Genomic DNA, 18,946 nt, shown 5'->3' on the forward strand with positions numbered 1-18,946 from the left:
TAGAACAAAATTGTAGACAATGACTATCAGAACAATCAGGAGAGAATACACAAAAGTTATGGAAGATTTCAATTTTTTTTTTTTTAAAAACTAACAATGCAACCTTGCCTCTTTAAGCACGGGGAAAAGGCTGCTACAACAGTAACCTAAATGCATCTGTATTCATCAACTCGTCCTATCAACAATATCTAGAATGACTGTTCAATGTCAAGTACCCAATCTTAAACAGTATTAGTACTGACAATTCAAAAGCAACAGATACCAGAGCAGAATATCCAGACATTAGAAGTTTCTACCATGAAAGAAAGTTAGCAAGGCCAACTTCATGCACTACAACAAAATGACTTTCACGGTATATCCAAAATCCACTTGCAAGCAGTTGGTCTTCATTTGATCTTGTCAATAATGCCAGAGATAACTTCACCCATGTCCAGATTCTTCATTGGTGTAAATGGTCTCTTCATATCCTGCAATAACCCAAAAAGAAAAAAGTAACTGGCAACTGAGAGAATGGCCAAAGGTTTTCCACAACGCTTTTCCCCTTAAGTTCACTAAAAAATTTGATAGATGTTGGAATTAAGTTAACTGCTAAATAGACCTGCACCTGCCTCTGGTAAAAGAATGATCAGGCCACAAAATTTGTCATAGCCAAACAACTTTATTATCATTATCAAGTAATCTTTGTGAAAAGAGATTGATTCTGGTAGGAGAGGTTGTGTAATCCGTGGTTTAGTCCCTAGGGTTGGGTCCAATGGGGCCTGCCTTGGTGTTTCATGTCATCAAGAAAAAAAAAACATCTAAAATCTAACACCAATTGCAATTAGTTTTCAAATACTTCATCTGAATGTTTTGTGATAACCAGACTGCCATTTATTTTGCCAATAACTCCATATTTCAAATCAGGATCCTCACCATTTCAAGGTCAAGATTTAGTTTCCAAGGATCTGAGGGTATATATGGTGCCACATCATTTAAAATTTATCAATAACACATTTTAAACAACATGACACCATGTACACCCATAGATTCTTGAAAACTAATCTTCATCATGACACGGACTCATTTCAGAAAAAGTATATAAAACTTCATAATCAGAATTCCATTTATATTGCCAGTACCTCCACATGCCATCAAAGACAAAACACGGTGAAGCTAATCCCTATACTCATGATCACCTAATATTCTCATGAGAACAATCCCTAGCAGCCTTTTCAACAACAGAACTGTAATTCATTATCGCAATCGAAGGTATGTAGACTACAAAAAACCCATTCAATTTCCAAGGGGCAGAAAATTCAAGTTTTTTACATCAACAGCCATCATAAGAACAACATACTGGGGAAAACCAGATTTGACAAATCTAAAGGTCAACACAATGGAAAAGAAAAAAACACAAATAAATTTGTATTGTTTACCAGAAGACTGATGAACGTCTTGCCGCCTTTTTCTCGTATTTCAAAGCACCCCCTTCTTGGCTGTTGAAAAGAGGAAAAATAAAAATGTACCAAATCACTAAGCCTATAATGAAATGGCAATTAACCTTTAAAAAGTAAGTCAAAAGGGACACTTTTGACGTACAAGATGACCCTTTTGTTTCTATTGCATTTAAGTGGAGTGTATTTTTAAGACATCTGATTAGGGAAAAGTCAATCTGACCAAAGAGTATACTCATACTTCACTACATAATTCACTTACTCGTACATCATCAAAAAATTTCCTGTTCCATTATTACAATCAAAAATAAAAATGAAATATCAATAAAAATTTCAAAACTTAATTGCAGCATAATACAACAAAGTATAAAAATGGAGCAAATAAATGAAAATTTAAAAAATAAAAAATAAAATTTTTAGAAAGATGAAGAATCAACCTATACGCTGAAGTAATGAACCCTCCTGCTACACGACTTAATAGGTTTCAGTGAATCACATCAAATAAATAAACCTTTAAATGAAAATTAAGAAGTTGTAATATAACATCACACTTTACTAAACAATTTTGGATATTTCAAGAAACAGATTTGAAAAACTAAATTCATTGGTAAGGAAGGTATGAGCAACAAAAGGTAGAATAATTCAAACATCAAAATAGAATATTGATGATAAACAAAATAAAATTTTGCTTTTTCATTCAAAAGAACAAGATTTCAGCTTAAGCAGCACAGAACAATAAACTTGTCTAATAATTTATACTCCAATGCCATTAAGGTATGCCATAACTAGCATGTTATTAAAGAAGAAATTTTATGATAAAATTCAATCCTAAATGTTTGTTAGTTACCCACGCATATTCAAGAAAAGGCATTTTATGAATAGAATATCCTTGAGAATTGCAGATGGCGTATTTATTATTGTTGTTATGATTAGTTTTCTACATCTATTTTGCATGGGTTAAAAGCGTTATAATAGATTCATTGCTTAAAACAGTTTTTGACACTTTTTCCCCTGCATCAAATAAACCATAAATTGAATCCACCAGATCAACATCAGTATGGATAACTTGTGCAATGGCTTTGCAAAGGTGCTCTCATAGTTTGAACCAATACTTAGTATTCTCAAAAAAACCTTCTCCCCTCCCCCGTGTGTGTGTTAAAAATACTTAGTATTCTCAAAAAAAAAAAAAGTTTGAACCAATACTCATTTTTTTCTGACAGGAGAATGGAAGACAAAGAAACTATTTTTCATAATTATCACATTTGTACTAGTCAATCTCATGTTATCTAGTGGCTTTGCTGTTAAGAGATGTCGAGTTCAATGCAACTACTGAAATCATCAACAAAGTTAATAACATTCACCAAGCATACCTTATCAGGATTGACCAGCACTGTGATACCAGTAACACCTTCCTCCAAACCTTCTTTCACCTGAATAGCCCTTGTCTTGAATGAATTGCATTGCTTGCTAGAGTAAAGCAACAAATAAATTAAAAAGAACACCATAATATGGGAAGCTTATTTCTCCTAAAAAATACAGGCTGTTGTCAGGGACAAAAGACATCAAGGAACAACATCTGAGGAAATATTCCCCATAAGCATCAAAGAAAATGAATATATTGCATATAACAAGACTTCAACTGACAATGGCAAAAGAAGGGGACAATCCCAAACATAATATCTCCCATGTATGCTAAAAGCTGCTAATGAGAACAGATTCATTGAAGATATTCTACAAAGCCGAAAAAAGGCAATATTGTATTTCCTAATTTTATACATGCTATCCAAATATGAACTGAATCCATTAATTACTTTCTTCCAGCAAATAAATATAGCAAAATTTGACTAAAAAATGTCACACCCTAAGTAGTCAGACTCAATCATCAACTTTCTTAATATCCAGTCCCCTGAGAGTCACACCAAACACCAAATTGAAAAACAGGGGAACCATTCAAAACCTATATGCATACAACAAGTCAAACTTGAGTTGATCTACTCTTTCTTATTTTGGATCCCCATGACAGTAATTCAACACTTAACATCATTTTCGCTACCTTTCTACCAATTCTGTAGCAAACAAACTGACAGATTTACCATAAATGTTTGTGTGTCTGTATGCTAATCAAAAGATAACAAAATCTTATGAAATGAACAAAACCACAGAAAACCAAAAGAACAACCAGCCAACTACTAAATTAACAGTCTTCAAGCAGCAAACTGTGTGGGTCTTGGGGAAGTGACAGGCAGAGTACTACTTATCAAAAAATAAAAGTGACAGGCAGTGTACCTTTCAAAACTCAATATGCTACCCACCCATTTTCAGAAAAAGGAATTTTATCAATGTTGTGTTTTCCTCTGCTACCAATAATGAATCTTCACAACCTGTAAATCTCCATAATATATTGTCTCTAATCTTTCATCATGTAAACCCAAATTAACCTAGAACCCAAGAACCAAGCATATTATAATAGAAAACCCTAATCAACTTACTAATAACAAGAAAAGGAAAACAATATCTAACCCAGCTTATACAAAAGTTTTGCTCACGTGAACAAAAAACCAAAATTCAAAACACCTCAAATCTTATTAAATTTCTCTTCTTTTTGTAGAGAGAGCGCCTCAAAATTTCAGTTTGCTTTGATTTCCTCCATTTTCAACGCAACCAAACAATAAATAAGGCTTCTTTTCCAAACTAAAAAACCAAACAACAAATAATAAACGACTAAATTTTTATCACTTTCTTGGTAACCAAACAACAAATATAAGGTAAGGTATAAGCAAGCACTTGATGTACCTTCTATTCCAAACCAAAAGAACAACAAAACCATAATACAAACAAGACTAATTTTCTTTCACCTTCTCTGAAACCAAACAAGAAACATTAGATATAATAAGCAAAGCACTAAAAACCTAACCTTTCAAACGAAAACAGCAACTAAACCACAGCAAGAGACTAATTTTCTTCTTGCACTTTTCTCGGCAACCAAACAAGAAACATTAGACATAATAAGCCAAGCACTAAAAACCTAACCTTTCAAACGAAAACAGCAAGAAAACCATATCAAGACACTAATTTTCTGTTTCACTTTTCTCTGCAACCAAACAGAGACAAAGTACCCAAAAAAAAAACCAGAAAACCTAAAGAAAAACTCACCAGTGCTCAATCACAATGGTTTTCGTCCCTTCCTCGACTTCTTCCTCCACCACCTTCAGCTCTACGTCCTTCTCAGCCTTCTTGGGCTTCTTCGCCTTCGGTAACTTGGTCTTCTGCAACTCAGCCACCGAGTTATCTGAATTAGTACTGGCATCCCTCCGAGTCGCGCTCCGAGTCACCCGCGTTGCCAACTCAGGCTTCGATTTCTCTTTCTCTTCTTCCTCAACAACGCGTCGTTTCCTGGGCGCCATTGAAGAAAAGCTTTTTGCTTTCTCTCTTTCTCAGACTCTCTATCTCTCTCTCTCTCTCTCTAAAAACTTGTATACAACGCGCACTCTGCTTCAGTGAGTGTGTGCGTGACAGTTAGACGCTGTGTGAGTATTTATTTTCATTTTCCCGCTCCAAATTTATGTACTACTACTACTATTTGGTGATTTTGAACGGACGGTATTGATTAATCTTTATCCCTTTTTTTTTTTTTTTTTTTTACATGGATATAGACGACTGATATGATCTGCAAATTAGAATCCGTTCGGCAATGTTAATATAAGAATGTTATTTATATTTTTTGAAATTATGTGTAAGTGAAAAAATATATATATAAAAATATGCGTAATATTATTTAAATATTAAAATTTGTTATTCAAAGTATATTATCAAATAGCCCTTTAATCATATGTGCCTTTCTAATATGAGGGTAAAATCAATATCAAAATAAAAAGAAATTTGAGACCACACATTTTATGCCATTAGCCTCTAAGAACATGCTCATGCATGTGTTTATAAACTCTTTTATTTTTCTAAAGGTTCATAATTATAAAGTTAGAAAATGCTAATAAGTGCCTTTAGAGTATTGATTAACAATTTATTTTAGAAAAGTTTTGACATCACTTTTGTGGAAAATGAAAAAAATAACTGTTAAAACATTAATTTTTTTTTCTTCTCATACAAATTTTCTTAAACTAAATTGTTAACCAATATCTTAAAGATTCTCGTTAGCATAACCCTTATAAGTTATAACAAATGAAAGATTTATTCAATAACGCACGTGTTTAAAAGTTCTTCTATTTTTTTTTAGAGGTTCATAATTATAGAAAATGAGAGATTTATTCAATAACTCGTAATTTTTTTTTTTTTTTTTGAGAAACCAATGACTCGTAAATTTTAAATTTGAGTACTACCTTCAAATGTATGTATGTCATACACGTAAGTATGATTTTACTCGTTGGAGAATTAATGATTTTACAATGTGAAAGCCTTGCAATTAATGTTTTCAACAATACTACACATATATTAACAACATCAACCCATCGAGGAAGAAGGATGACGTGTCATTGATAATCCATTGGAGCACAACCAAAATTACTTTTCTTAGCCTGCGTTTGGCATTACTTAAAAAGTTAGTTTTTTTTTTATTATTCAAATTTTGTTTTCTATTATTCATAGGTCTTACTGTACATTTTTGGTATTATTTATGAGTCTCACTATATTATTTTAGCTATCTTTTTGCTTTATTTACAGTACTTTCAGTAAAAAATTTTCAATTTCAGCTAAATAAGCTATTTCCAGACAGACACTTAATCCACTTGGTCAACCTGCAAATACATCAAACAATGGGTCACTAATGGTAATCTCAGTTGCTGATGGAAAAATAAAAACAAACAAAAAAACAATTTACATAAGATAAAAGATTTAAAATCGAATTATGGAAAGATAAAACTAACCCACAGTTGGTACAAAATTAATTTCACACAAGTTAATTCAAAAAAATGACATAAAATGAAAATTATTCTCGCACTTCACCTAAAATGTGACCAACACCACCCAATGCAATGGACTCAAGCATCAATTAGAACCAATAGGTCGTTCCTCCTAGAGAGAGAAATAGATGCCCATAAAAATAAAAATAAAAAACAAGAGAGAGAGAGAGAGAGAGAGAGAGAGAGAGAAATAGATGAATGTGTGCGGCTGGTGACTTTTTAATGGGACAAGTCTTCAATTTGTGGAAGTTATCTTTGAGTAGTTGTAGTTAGGTCAAAATGGTCAAATACCATTATTTTTGAAAAAAAATTTGTAATCTACCACCGTTTCTACAATATGTAGGGATCTACCACTAATTAGGAACTTGAGTTTTTCATGGTACTCGAGTTCCATAAAGAATTTTTGAAAATTTTTTATGTAACTCGAGTTCCATAAAAAATAGCATGGTAATTTGAAGGCTATTTTTTCAAAGTACTCAAGTTTATTAATCTCAAGTTTCACAAACTTGAGTTTCAAAAAAGTGGCAGATTACTAAATATTTCGCAAACAGTGATAGATTTATACCTATTTTCCAAACAGTGGTATATGATCATTTTGGCCATTGTGTTTAACTTTAAATTTTAAATAAGAGTGGTAAGACATGTGATGATAGAGGAAAATTAATAAGTAGATTAGTGGGAAGGGAAGAGAGGGAACTAGAAGGAGTTAGTTTTTTATTTTTGTTGTAAACTGTAACTGCACCGGATGTTTTGTCAAAAAAAAAAAAAAAAAGCTCCAAATTAGAATTTATTTTTTAATCAACCTGACAAAGTGGGGACAAACTTTCTAACCTTTTTTTTTTAAGGAAAGAATAAAAAATAAAAACTACAAGGGATGATGTGAGAAGGATGAAGGGTTTTTAATTTTAAAAACTAACTTAACGTGGTCTAATTTTTTTTTTTTAAACTATAAAATAACATTATTTGTATTTTTTTTTTTTTTGAAGGTGGGGGACCAAAAAAAAAAAAACAAAACAAAACAAAGAGAAGGGAGTAACCGTGTTTTGATTGGAATTAAGAGTAATGTTAGCAAATCTGAATTTTTGTAATTGGTTGGAGTGGGAAGTTATTTAGCCAAAAAAAAAAAAAAAAAGGGAGTGGGAAGTTATTATATAGGGGCATTTTTGAACCATGAAAATAAAGAACCTAAAAAAGAGAAGGCTCTTGAATAATAGTATAGATATCAAACTACAAGTGGTGGATAAAAAAAAATGTGATGGATTATTTGAAAGTGTCTGATAGCCTGTTATAGTTTGTGCCATATAGAATAGTTATTATGAACGGTGGAGAAAAAGTAAATAATTTATATAAAAGTGACCGGTAGCCTTTCATAGTATGTGTTATATAGAATAGTTGTGAAAAATGATGTGGTAATGAATGTAAACGTGTAATCATAGAATTACTATAAATAAAAAAAAAAAAAAAAAAAAAAAAAAGGCCAGTCTTATCAAAGAAGGTGAAAAATCATATAAATACTATGTTTACAATATTTCACAACAAATTTTAAGTGATATGTTGTTATTCATATCTATACTACTATTTAAAGGGTTTTCCCTTTTTGGAATCTGATGAGTCTAAAAATTACTAAGGTCATCTATTAATATGGACAACCTTGCATCATTAGTAGACCAAAAGATGTAACCATTCAAGCACATTCAACACATTAATGGTGGCCATTACTCATCGGTCTTAAACGTCCATCAATACGATGACTGTTACACATGGGTAATAATCACCTCCAATTATATACAACAGCTATTCAAATCACCTATAAAAGGGATAGTCTGTCTCACTTGTGGAGGTAAGTCAGAAACTATTACAAAACACCATTTATATACGAAAGATATGGGTCGATACTAACTTAAGCATCGAAGGCTCCCCCACTGGGCACAACTCAGTGGTCTTTTCGATGAACTCTCTTTATCTTGCAGGTCCTACAAGATTGTCAAGAGCTCTAGATTGGATGAATGACCCAACTGACGATTTTGGCATCATCAGTTTGGCGCCGTCTGTGGGGAAGTGATTAGTCATCTAGCTCTTCCTGTAACAAAGGGTTCACTCGGTTCAATCTAGAGTACCTCATGAGTTTCGTGGAGATTCAATTTTGTAGACTTCGAGTTCGATGGTGAAAATCTCAACAAACCCTCAAATGAAAGGCAATCAAAGAGGCAAGAAATTATGAGTTTGCGGTAAAGTATCTCTTATTTTATTCGATATATTAATACCATATATGAATAAAATTTAATAAACAAACACCTAGACCTTTTGCTATGGCCTAAATATGTGTATATATATATAATAATAATAATATAATTTAGGTCATATGTCAGAATTTTATGCATGACATATAATTTCTTTTGATACATATTTGTATGTATCATAACGAATTTTTTGGGTTGTTATAAAGCCGTATGGATGATCTATCGTTAGTCAAAAAGGTTGCATGAATGATATATGCCATGCTATATTGCTATCTTATATAAGATGTTGCTTAAAGAGTTTATGTTGGACATAAAGTTCAAGAGTAAATTAGACTCTTTATTTAATTATAATATTTTAATTGATTAAATGGTCAATGGTCACTCAAATGGGAAATTTTGAAATTAATTTAATTTTCATTTGTGGCATAAACCGTTTCGCTTTTTAAATTGATTGCAACGTGTTCATTGAGCCTTTATTTGTTAAACATTTTTGAATGTGTATATGCTAGAGTAATTAGTGTTGAATGCCATAATAAATTCTTTAATTGCATGTAAACATTATTTTTACTCTACACCATATGCTAGATGGTCCGGTGATAATTGAAATGTGAATTTTTAATGATAAGGCTCCATCTAACACCTATATATAAAAATATATATGATATGCTCAGCATTATTAAAGAATGAATGACTTAAGTCATTCCCATAAAAATAAAAAATAAAAAAAATAAAAAAAAGTGGGTTAAGTCATTTCTCTAAAAACAGTCTTTTCTTTGTACTCCTTAGTGATTATTTATAAACACTATTGTACTTTTAAAATTTATATATAAAAAAAAAGTGTTTATGTGAAAATTTTAAATCTCATGAATTTTTATGAACCCCACCAACTATGGTGTTTCTATATTGAAGAACCTTATATTGAGAAGAGTTCATGTGCCTTTAAATATTTGAGAATTTTATGTGGCATGTTTTTCATTTTAAATTTTCTCAAATAGGGGGGTATTGAAATTGAGGAATATGAAGAAAAATAAATGGTACCCTGATAATATCTTGGTTGATATTCACGGGTAATAAAGCCACAACATAAGGCCATCCCCCAAATTTATGTGTATTTATTGGTGGCGAAAGTATAGTAGAAAATGCATAACATGGTTAGAATGCTCTACAGTCAGTTATGCATGAGTTATTAGTCCGTCAGTTGGTTAATGAAACTATGTTTTTCAAGGAACAATTCTGAAAAGATTTAAAAGAAACCTTTAGGAATAAAATGTATGAATGGCATATTCGGCCTTGCACCCATAATAATTTTCAAAGTGAATGCAAGGTGGGACTGAGGTTGAAAGAGCCAGAGAATTATAAAATTTAGTCCTTACAAAATTACCGCAGTAGTTAAGCATAAATCATTTTCAAAATATTATGAAATTTTGAATCTTAAAATGTTCCACAATAGAACGAATAAAATTTACTATTCAAACTTTTCCATGTATAAATATATGTTGCTTTGGTGTTGAGAATGGAGAATTTAAATGGTTCCATCTATACCTAATCACGCCTTCAAGAATTCAAAGGGAAAAATGTGGGACTCTCACGGTGTCACAATCCACATATATGATTCAATAAAAGCAGCTATATAGGTACAATGTTTTTATTTTATGCTCGCACTAGTGACATCACTAGAGTAAGTACTTACTCACATATATGATATACAAGCAGAGCTTACTGTCTCTAAATACTAAATAGTATCAAATTATTTCCACGTGATTCTATTAAATGGAATGACATGTACTCTATATTAAGCTCATCATTTGAGAACAATCGAGATTATTAATTTGTTAGTATTTTTTGGAGCAAAATGAGCCTAGTAAAGTTTGACAAAATGGATCAACAAAAGGCTCGACATAAGAAAAATCATCCGGCAAAAAAAGGTCATGGCGTAGGCACAACTGTTGAGAATGTCGTAGAGGTTCATTTATATTATAGCATTACTTGCTTAGAATAGAGCAAATTCTGATTAAAAAAATATATACATATATAGAGCAAAATCTAAAATTATTTCAAACCACACTATGGGGAAAGATATCATATATCTCACCCTCCTTTTAGCGCCATATTTACGGGTCAGTTATGCGACACTTATTATTGCCCAACCACAGTTGCTATCGTTTAAATAATTTCTATGTTAAGGGCCAAGAGTTAGACAACCGTATGCTACGTGGTTAAACATTTGTTGATAGATTGCATAGTCAACCAATGAAGGAAACATTTTTCATAAAAAGAAAGCAAATGAGATGATAGGCTATTTCTACTATATCGCTACTATATCGCTACAAAATGGACTTGGCAACTGATGTGCATGTGTGTGTCATATGGGGTGGAATATATACAAGAATTTATTCCCTTATTTGTTTCCAATGATTTCCTTTCATGAATTATATGCAGCCATACCACGACCTTCTCTTATCATTTCATAAGGTTGCCATCCTTGTAAGTATAAAATCGACGAAGGTAAAATGAGACACAAGTTTCTCATAAATGGCCTATATGTCATTCACTAGTAGCCACCTTGGCTCGAGGTGCCAATATAATTGATTATGGAATTTCATATCTTGAAAATATCATACCTAAAATGATGGTATTTTCCATATTTATTCCCCCAAAATTGAATTGCTATCACCTTGCACTATGGAATAATTTATCCAGTTAATTATCTCTTCATTCTATTCATTTATTTTAAAGAATAGTAGTGTCTTTTTGGGATCACTCTATAATTTTCTATCATGAACATATTACCTCATCTCTATCCATACATATTCATAGGCATTGGTCTATAAGTTTCTAAGTTTTGTTCTAATACATTAGACATGAAATTTTATGAAGATTTCCCTTTGGGACTAAGATTAAGTCCAAAGGAAGAAAAATACAGGTACAAACCATGATAGGCCCTTCTGTTGGTCATCATCCAACAGCGAATGTACCTTTCATGTTTGAATGGGGGCAAACCCTTTGGATATATCTACATCTTCAAATAGTTGGAACAAAATATAGCAACAATGGTGCCTAGTTTTTGGGCCTTAAGGTTAGATTTACAATTTTCTTTTCCTTTTAGCTCTCTAAGTATTTGCAACAACGTTTGAAGTCCAGTTTTAGGCATAATGACAAATATCATTATTGCCAAATAAAAACCTAGCTATAAATTTAAAATAATATCACAACTGTTTACTATGATAAATATGATGATTGTTTATCATAATGGCAAATGTTATTAAACACATCGAATTCCAACACTCTTTAAAAAGTTTAAATACTTTGCGAAGTGTTATTTAGTTGCACGAGAATAGGGTAATAGTTATGAATACGATTGTTGGAAAGGCAAATTGCTAAATTACAAGATTAGTACAAACATGCACAATTGACACAAAAGGCTAGATAATTTCTTGCTAAAGTTAAAAGGCTTGACTAGTAATATTTGCTCTAGCTAGTGTGACCTATTTTATACTTTTGATCTCTGGCCGATCAAATGATCTTAAGTCCATTCATTTCTTTTATTATTCTACTATTGCCAAAACCAAGAAAAAAGTGGAAATGGCTGAATTGCCTATAGAGCATGTGTTTCATACATAAAATAAAACAATTTTATTCAATTGCATGGCATTAAGAGTGACTTTAATTCTCACTAAGTTTCTATACTCTTACATGAAATGATATTGTTTAGACGTAAGCTATATCAATTCACCCAAAATTTTGTATAATATGTAAACCTATAAGAGGTTTGCTAGATTACTAGCTTCAGATATGCAAAAAACAGATGTTCCAAATTTTCTATGGGGATGTCATAATTTGACGAAGAGAAACCCTTAAAAAGAAAATAGAGATATAGCTAAAAGTTGTGAAAATTTTATCTACACCACAAATGCCAACTTTAACTCCTGTAAATTATGGGTTGTATAAATCCGACAAAGAAGAGCTCTATAAATAAGAGTTCAATGACGAAGAGTTCGTCAAGAAGACTACAACAATGAAAAGATCGAGGTATGTACAAAATAGTATTGAGATTTAAGGTCTTCTATTGAGGTAAATTATTTCTTTCTTTCTTTTTTATCCATGAGATCATTTTATTGAAACTAAATAAATATCTAGCTTGCATGATTATTACAAATGTATATGTAGAACATATTGAAAATATTGCTATAAAATTGTTACAATTATCTCAATCAATATGACTATATTATTAGTAGCACATGTTTCATCATCATGAATCGGAGAAATTCTATTAAGTCTCCTAAACTTAAAATGTTAGATGATCATGTTCACAATATGGTCATGAGTTTAAGTCTAAATAAATTCCTGCTGTCTCCGTCAACTCACCTAAATCTTTTTAAATTGCTTTAAAAATTATATACGGTGCAAGCACCTATCAAAGCTCAGTTTAAAACAAGCATATGTTAAATAGCTTCAACTTTTATATCATAGATTCATATGGAATGCACTTCGTCAACTGACATCTATAATTGTATAGCAAGCAATTGCATATTTGTACATTGTCATTCCTAACAAAATGCAGTTAGCATTAGTGAAGTGACTTAAGCATACAATTAAAGAAGAAGGAAGAGGAAATTGCTGTTACAAACAGCAATGACCATAGTCGTCAAAACACGCCCAAAAAAAAAAAAAAAAAAAAGTTCCAATCATGATAGACCACTCCTATAGTCGTCAACAAACGAGAATTGCCCTTTTCATATTTGAACGAGGGCAACAACGTGGCCCAATTTATACACATTCAAAAAAGCTGAAGCAAAAGAAATCTAGGCCTTAGACATGAAGTATCATGTTGAGCTCAAAGAACCTTGAAAAGAGAAGAGCTTATCATCTTAAAAAGAGAAGAGCTTGTCAAGAAGATCCCAGTAATAAAAAGATCGAGGTATGTGACAAAATAATATCGTCATTTAAAGTAACACATTTATCTGTCTCTTTTATATTCGTCTATAAAAATCTACACCTAGTAAGGTTTCATGCAAAAATGTATGCATTACCAGACAGATCACAAAAGAGGTAAAACTCTTGAATTACAAGAAAATAAGAAAAAGGTCAACCTCGGCTATTGGTAGCTTATTATGAATTGTTCTAAAATTCTTGTTTAACCAAGTCTTGGCAAATGCATGTGCTACTTAATGCAGATATCAACATGGCTTCAAGAAGGTCCAAAATGACATAGCGTCAAGGAATCTTTCCAGCAACAAGTGACAAGATTCCTTAAATGGATGTAAGCCACCAAAAAAATAGCTAAGTGATAAGATTCCGCCAAGACGGATGTAAATCACTGATGAAGCTTAAGTGACAAGATTCCTTAAATGGATGTAAGTCACCAAAAAAATGGCTAAGTGATAAGATTCCGCCAAAACGGATGTAAATCACTGACGAAGCCTAAGTGACAAGATTCCTTAAATGGATGTAAGTCACCAAAAAATGGCTAAGTGATAAGATTCCACCAAGACGGATGTAAATCACTGACGAAGCCTAAGTGACAAGATTCCTTAAATGGATGTAAGTCACCAAAAAAATGGTCAAGTGATAAGATTCTGCCAAGACGGTTGTAAATCACTAACGAATCTCCGTAACTGGATGTAAGTCGCTCAAAAAATGGCTAAGTGATAAAATTTCGCCAAGACGGATGTAAATCACTGATGAAGCCTAAATGACGAAACTTTATAACTAGATGTAAGTCACCCAAAAGTGGCTAAGTGACTAAATACCCATAGACGAGTGTAAGCAAACAAGGATTCTCACACAAACGCAAGTCACATGCAAATCAAGAATATCAAACGTGACAACCAGAAAATGAATAAAAGAAGAAGCATCGAAGTGATCAAAAATGGTCGTCCAAAGAAATCACCTTACACTTCAGCAGTGATAAAAAATGGTCGTCCAAAGAAATTAGCTTGTTCTTCAGCAGTGATAAAAAATGACCATCCAAAGAAATTTGCTCACTTTCAAGACCAAGCTATGATCCCTCGAACGTCCAAAAAGACCTTCAAAAGGTAGATACTAAGAAGTCTTCACAATAATACTACCGTTCCTAAAGAAGAAAGTAGTTGAAGATAAAGAAGCCTGAATCTAAACAAGTCAAGAACATTCCCTAAGCCTGATCAGCATAAAGCAAAATTAGACTTGGGAATGGGGGGGCAACTGATGAGTCCTAAAAATTACTAAGGTCATCCATTAATATGGACAACCTTGCATCATTAGTAGACCAAAAGATGTAACCATTCAAGCACATTCAACACATTAATGGTGGCCGTTACTCATCGGTCTTAAACGTCCATCAATACGATGACTGTTACACATGGGTAATAATTACCTCCAATTATATACAACAGCTATTCAAATCACCTATAAAAGGGATAGTCTGTCTCACTTGTGGAGGTAAGTCAGAAACTATTACAAAACACCATTTATATACGAAAGATATGGGTCGATACTAACTTAAGCATCGAAGGCTCCCCCACTGGGCACAACTCAGTGGTCTTTTCGATGAACTCTCTTTATCTCGCAGGTCCTACAAGATTATCAAGAGCTCTGGATTGGATGAATGACCCAACTGACGATTTTGGCATCATCAGAATCCTCAGTGTAGATGCCAAAACACCATCAAATTCATCCGTTAATAAGAGTTAAATCATAGGGTTAAACATGTAAAATTAGTCATTTAAAAACTCCTAATTTTTAGCTAATTTTTTTTTTTTAAATTTCTCCCACCTCCACATTTCTCTCTCATTTTAGTTGTCAAATACTAATACAACTTATTATTTAAAAAAAAAAAACTGTGTTTTTTTTTTTTCCACAAACGTACCATTTTTTTTTATCACTAAACTGTTTTTGTCCCATCTCCACATTTATCTCTCACATTAGTAGTCAAGTAATAATACAACTTTTTCTTAAAATAAAAAATTAAATAAAACTATCATGAGTAAAACATGTAAACCCAAAAAAAAAAAAAAACCCTTATCGCATGCTCAAAATGCGTGTGATGAGGTTAGTTGGTTGTTACTGATGTATAAAAAAGTAATTTTAGTTATAGATTTAAACTATAACCAATAATGCCTTCAAAAAAACTATAACCAATAATAATATATTGTTTATAATTTGTTGTAAAAATATTACTTGGCATTTGTTGAAAAGTTATGAACTTAAAAGTTACTCTCTTTATTGTATCCGCAAGTGTTGCATCCCAGGCAAGCTAAACAGCCATAATTTGTTTGCTTTGGAATAATTTATCATTAATTATTCAAATGAATGTATTTATTTCACATTAAATTATAATTTTGATAATTTAATTTTTTACTTATTACTTTCAATCATTTACGAGACTACAAACCACCCAATTTCTCACTCTTCATTGAATTGTCAATTTATAATAGAAATAAGAAATAACATTGCTTTTGTATGGTTTCATCATTGACACTCAACTAATTATGTACTCATCACAACTTAACTCATTTGTTGAGAGTAAAATTAGGTTTTGTCTCTAAACTTTATTTTTATTTTTATTTTTTAAGGGAGAACTTAATAAATAACACATTCATCCCAACCTATTTTTCTTTAAATCTATACAAATTTTGGATAGAATTTTCATCCTAATCTGTCTTAAATAAAACATGGTGGTTCAAACAAGTTTTATACATATTTTTAATTATATGATTTATTTAATGAGAAAAATTAATAAATATTCTAAAATCATTAGTTTATAAATATTTTATAAAAAATGATAAAAAAATTAATTTTATTAACAATTTACTATATCTTTTTATAAAAATTATTTCTGCCAGTCTGAAATTGTTGAGTGAAATGGTTTTGGAATTGTTCTTTCATTTATTGTTCTTTCATTTGGAATTGTTCTTTCATTTAGAATTGTTATTTCATTTATTGTTCTTTGGTTTTGGAATTTGTATAGATATAGACAATGAAGTGATTGAGGATGAAGATGACATCAATTTGGAATCATTTGATGATGAAGATGATGCTCCTCCCGGATTTAGAGATAAAAATCATCCTATTCATGTTGAAGATGAAGAAGATGAGGATGAGGATGATGATAATGATGCTAGTGGTGGAGCATTTGGTTTACATGATGATATTTGCTTCATAACAAATGAAGCTTGGGTCTTAAAACTTAGTAGTTGTTTGTTTGAAACTTTAAAACTTATTTGCTATTTGGATGTAATGAACTTATTTGTTATTTGCCATTTGGATGTAAATGTAATGGCTAATGAACTTATTTATTTGGTTTTGTTGAAACTTGAAAGTTTATTATGTTAAGGATGATTGTTTTGTAATGTTATTATATTAAGGATGATTGTTTTGTATTGTTATTATGTTAAATTCTTTAAAAAGAATGTTATAATTTATATACTTATATACTTGTATTTTTTTTTTAAAGGAAACATATTTATTACTATTGGTTTGTTAGTTTTANGCAGCCACGCACCTCGGTTGGGGGTCTTTTTTTTTGTTCTTTTTTCCTTCGGCCCTCGCCCTTGGAGCTCTGCTATCTGCTAATCAGGTAATGTTCTTTTCTTTTCTTTTTTTCTTTTCATTTTCTCGGTTTTTTTTTTTTTTTTCCATTTCTCTCGGCTTCATCAGGTAATAAATTAATAATTACTAATTAGTATTCTTTTCTTTTTTATGATTTTGATTTTGATCATTTTCTCGGTTCTGTTTTGTTTTGTTTTTTTGTTTTTTTTTTTTTTTCATTTCTCTCGGCTTCAGCTCAAATTCTTAGTTCATGTTCGGCTTCATCTCAGGTTCTTCTTTTGGTAACTGATAACTGATAACTTTAACTTCAATTATTCGTTTACAATAGCATTTTAGTTTATTTGTGATTTTGTGTATGTTGTGGATTTGATTTAGAGAGCATTATTGTTTGTGAAATTTGTGAAATATAGTTTATAGAGTAAATGAGTAATATACTATTGACTGTGTATGTTGTGTTGATGAATTTATTTGTTGATAAAATTATTTCTGCCAGTCTGAAATTGTTGAGTGAAATGGTTTTGGAATTGTTATTTCATTTATTGTTCTTTCATTTATTGTTATTTCATTTGGAATTGTTCTTTCATTTAGAATTGTTATTTCATTTATTGTTCTTTGGTTTTGGAATTTGTATAGATATAGACAATGAAGTGATTGAGGATGAAGATGACATCAATTTGGAATCATTTGATGATGAAGATGATGCTCCTCCCGGATTTAGAGATAAAAATCATCCTATTCATGTTGAAGATGAAGAAGATGAGGATGAGGATGATGATAATGATGCTAGTGGTGGAGCATTTGGTTTACATGATGATATTTTCTTCATAACAAATGAAGCTTGGGTCTTAAAACTTAGTAGTTGTTTGTTTGAAACTTTAAAACTTATTTGCTATTTGGATGTAATGAACTTATTTGTTATTTGCCATTTGGATGTAAATGTAATGGCTAATGAACTTATTTATTTGGTTTTGTTGAAACTTGAAAGTTTATTATGTTAAGGATGATTGTTTTGTAATGTTATTATATTAAGGATGATTGTTTTGTATTGTTATTATGTTAAATTCTTTAAAAAGAATGTTATAATTTATATACTTATATACTTGTATTTTTTTTTTAAAGGAAACATATTTATTACTATTGGTTTGTTAGTTTTAGTATATTAAAAAATTATTAATTATTTATATAATTTAAATAAATAATAATTAAATTATTTATGACGTCACCGGTTCGACCATCGGTCGGACCTCGGTCCGACCATAAAACCGGTAATTAGCAACTTTTCCGGTTCTCTCACCGTACCGGTTTTTAAAACCATGGCTCTTATATCTGTTTAATATTTGATAAAATTTAGCATCAAACATGTTTGAATTTATCTTTTTTAACCCGTTATGTGGCAATTAACAAGTCATTAACTCATTAAAAAAAAATCTTACCATTAAAACTATACATAAAATGTGTCTTTAGTTGCCACATAATAGATCAGAGCAAGATAGTTTCATATATATTTGGAAACTAATTTATTTATAGTTTCAAATATGTTTGGAGACTAATTTATTCCTTCAAGTTTTGGATCATTCATATTTTTGAAATTTTCATTAATTCAATTGAAAGATTTTTTACTTACTTTAGTATAAAATTTGATAATTTGTATTTAAAATGAAATTTTCTAAGAATTTAACTATGAAAATGGAAAAAACGAATTTTATTTTATGAAAGATCACCATCAAACATAGTTTTGATTGAAAACACTAAGCTCTTCCTTTTTTTTTTTTTTTGCTAGGTGTATGTATATATATAACTTATCAAATAAAAAAGTGTGTATATAAATGTG

The 18,946-nt window shown here is 31.0% G+C and overlaps 1 protein-coding gene and 1 long non-coding RNA gene across 2 annotated transcripts; one reads left to right on the plus strand and one right to left on the minus strand.

The window, feature by feature from the left end:
* LOC112017425 (uncharacterized) lies at positions 1–4,962 on the minus strand. Its single transcript, XM_024049875.2, has 4 exons — positions 4,587–4,962; positions 2,804–2,900; positions 1,416–1,475; positions 1–467 (listed from the first exon to the last, which is right to left on the minus strand). Exons 1-4 carry the CDS (start codon positions 4,835–4,837, stop codon positions 387–389), a joined length of 489 nt encoding a protein of 162 aa, XP_023905643.1. The 5' UTR covers positions 4,838–4,962; the 3' UTR covers positions 1–386.
* A 12,374-nt stretch (positions 4,963–17,336) lies between these two features.
* Positions 17,337–18,169, plus strand: LOC136070405 (uncharacterized). The gene is made up of 2 exons (XR_010631647.1): positions 17,337–17,396; positions 17,749–18,169. It is a non-coding gene; the product is annotated as an uncharacterized LOC136070405 (long non-coding RNA).
* Positions 18,170–18,946: the final 777 nt, after the last annotated feature.

Source organism: Quercus suber, unplaced genomic scaffold (genome assembly GCF_002906115.3).
Source record: "Quercus suber isolate HL8 unplaced genomic scaffold, Cork oak 2.0 scaffold_232, whole genome shotgun sequence".
In the NCBI taxonomy this organism is placed as follows: Eukaryota; Viridiplantae; Streptophyta; class Magnoliopsida; order Fagales; family Fagaceae; genus Quercus; species Quercus suber.